The sequence below is a fragment of the Ovis canadensis genome, chromosome 7 (genome assembly GCF_042477335.2).
Source record: "Ovis canadensis isolate MfBH-ARS-UI-01 breed Bighorn chromosome 7, ARS-UI_OviCan_v2, whole genome shotgun sequence".
Lineage (NCBI taxonomy): Eukaryota > Metazoa > Chordata > Mammalia > Artiodactyla > Bovidae > Ovis > Ovis canadensis.
Window position 1 is genome coordinate 34,067,877 of NC_091251.1, and position 2,960 is coordinate 34,070,836.

Sequence of the window (2,960 nt, forward strand, 5' to 3'; positions counted from 1 at the left end):
TCAAGCCTCACAAGAGGAAGTGGACCCAAGAGACACGCATCGAGGTCAGAGAACGGCCATGCAGAAGGAAAAAGAGCAAACCAAGCTGCAGCGAGCTCCTGAGCCCTGCGGCCTGGCCACAGGAAACGGGCAGAGCCCTCAGGACCTGTACAGGGCAGAGCGCCAGCCCGAGGCTCTGGCAGCACAGGCCAGGCGCTGGAGCCACCAGAGGAGCGCAGCTGTTGCTGAGGCCGCCAGGGTCTGGGGCATGGAGCCCAAGCCCTGACCAGCCCTGCCAAGACAGGGCAGTCAGGGACAGTGCCAGGTTGCTAGAGGTAGCCTGGACTGGAAACATGTGAAGGCTTGGGCTATTGCACAGACCCCGTGCAAAACTTAGAAGAGCCTGCTCTGCTCCAGAAGACAGATCCTAGTGTATGGCTTGGTCCCAGACTTACCACTGCTTCCTGTGTGTGTGCTGTGCTCAATCGCTTCAATCGTATCCAATTCTGTGACCCTATGGATTGTAGCCCACCAGGCTCCTCTGTCCATGGGATTCTCCAGACAAGAATGCTGGTGTGGGTTGCCATTTCCTCCAATCCAGGGGTCGAACCTGCATCTCCTGCGTCTCTAGCACTGCAGGCAGATTCTTTACCGCTGAGCCATCTGGGAAGCCCATCACTGCTTCCTAAACCCCTCAAACAACATCCCTGGCCTGCACCCAGGAGAGTGGTTTGGAGAGGTGGGACTACAAAAGGAACAGGGTGGCTCTGGTAGGTGGAGCCCAGCACTGTTGCAGGGGTGGAGGGGGACTGAGAAGGAGGTGTGTCCAGGGAGGAGCTCGGATCAGGCTGGGGGTCGGCACTGGAAGAGGGTTCCTCTCTTCCTTCTGACTGGGCCCTTTCTGCACAGGACATTTGGAAGTCAGAGGAAGAAGGACACTCAGAGTGAGGTGTTGCCCTCAACGAGAATTCTGGAAACCCCCTCCCTGGACTTGACTGGGAGGGGGAGACATTCCCAGAAGCATTGGCTCCCGGGCATCTTAGAACCCTGGCTTGGGGCCTGACCAGAGTAGCCCCCATCTGCTAAATAGGCCAGAGGCTCCGATTCTCTAAGGCTTACATCCCTCCCTCTGGGGTGCGCCCTGCCCCTCCCTGAGTCACCCCAGGGAGAGAGGGGAAAAAAGGGAAGAGAAAAGAGGCATTGACTACAGAGGAAGGAAAAGGAAACAGCAGAGGAGGGAGGAGAGAGACCACACAGGAGTGGGTGACGGCGGAGATCGGAGAGGGCAGATCTAGGGCAGGGGGAGACAGACAGCCGAGCATCCCGGAGGGTGCCCCAAGAGCGGGGCGGCCAGGGGCGGGGAGCCGAGGGGGCGGGCCGGCCATGTCCCACGGGACCTACTACGAGTGCGAGCCCCGAGCTGGCCAGCAGCCACTGGAGTTCTCAGGGGCCCGCGCGGGGCCTGGGGAGCTGGGGGACATGTGTGAGCATGAGGCCTCCATCGACCTGTCTGCCTACATCGAGTCTGGGGAAGAACAGCTCCTCTCCGACCTCTTCGCCGTGAAGCCAGCCCCTGAGGCCCGAGGCCTTAAGGGCCCCGGGACCCCTGCCTTCCCCCACTACCTGCCGGCTGACCCACGGCCCTTCACCTATCCCCCACATACCTTCGGCCCCGACAGGAAGGCCTTGGGGCCTGGCATCTACAGCAGCCCAGGGAGCTACGACCCCAGGGCCGTGGCCGTGAAGGAGGAGCCTAGGGGGCCTGAGGGCAGCCGGGGGGCCAGCCGCAGCGGCTACAACCCTCTGCAGTACCAAGTGGCACACTGTGGACAGACAGCCATGCACCTGCCCCCAGGCCTGGCGTCACCCAGCCAGCCATTGCGCGTCCTCAAGGTAAGAACAGCTCAGTTCTCCTCCCTGCCACCCCAGGGGCTGGAGGGAGGCCGTGTGCTCGGGGTCCATGTGTGGTGTTGCTGTGTGAAATCTACCCACCCAAGCCCTCTGTGCTCTACACCTAGCCATGACCCCGCTTGGCCTCTCTGTGAATTCACTCCCACCTGAAGCCCCACTGTGTGGCTGGAACCCATGTGTCCTGCAGTCTCTGTGACCAGCTGGCCTGCCTTGATCTAAGGACATCCCCCTCCAGCTTCTCTGCTGCCCACCAGGCCCCTCCTCTCATTTCTGTGCTGCCTCCTGCTTCTAGAAGAGGAAATGCCTGCTGAGGGTAGAACTGGAGACTCAAGACAGATGGAAGGAAAATGGCCTCAGAGCGTGTGGGGGACATGAAAGGCAGTATGGGTCCAAGCAGCGGGTCCTGGCAGGGCGGTGGTCGTTGTGACGGGGCCAGGAGTTAGCCCTGAATCCCACGTCCCTCGGACGCCTCTCGCCTGTGCCGGCTGGTGGGATTCCTGCCCCACACCCTCACTCCTTTCCCTCCGTGCCTCCCCCTGCAGGCCCCTTTGGCCGCTGCCGCGCCCCCCTGCAGCCCGCTCCTCAAGGCGCCCTCCCCAGCGGGCCCCTCACACAAGGGCAAGAAGGCGGTGAACAAAGACAGCCTGGAGTACCGGCTGCGGCGGGAGCGGAACAACATCGCGGTGCGCAAGAGCCGGGACAAGGCCAAGCGGCGCATCCTGGAGACGCAGCAGAAGGTGCTGGAGTACATGGCCGAGAACGAGCGCCTGCGCAGCCGCGTGGAACAGCTGACCCAGGAGCTGGACACGCTGCGCAACCTCTTCCGCCAGATCCCTGAGGCCGCCAACCTCATCAAGGGCGTGGGGGGCTGCAGCTGAGCCCACCTGGCAGACTGTGGGCCCCAGCTCCCGAGCCCAGCCTGACCTTTCGGACACCCGCCCTCGTTGGGGCCCAGAGCCCCTCTCAGGCCCAGCCAGAGAGAGACCACGGGCAAGTGGCAGCAGGGGGCAAGGAGGAGGGCAGGCCTGGCATGATGATTCTGTGGCTGAATAAAACTGCGTATGACTTGG

The 2,960-nt window shown here is 62.5% G+C and overlaps 1 protein-coding gene across 1 annotated transcript; it reads left to right on the forward strand.

Moving 5' to 3' along the window:
- Nucleotides 1-795: 795 nt before the first annotated feature.
- CEBPE (CCAAT enhancer binding protein epsilon) lies at nucleotides 796-2,960 on the forward strand. Its single transcript, XM_069597745.1, has 2 exons — nucleotides 796-1,872; nucleotides 2,433-2,960. The coding sequence occupies exons 1-2, from the start codon at nucleotides 1,363-1,365 to the stop codon at nucleotides 2,766-2,768; spliced, it is 846 nt and encodes a 281-aa protein (XP_069453846.1). The 5' UTR covers nucleotides 796-1,362; the 3' UTR covers nucleotides 2,769-2,960.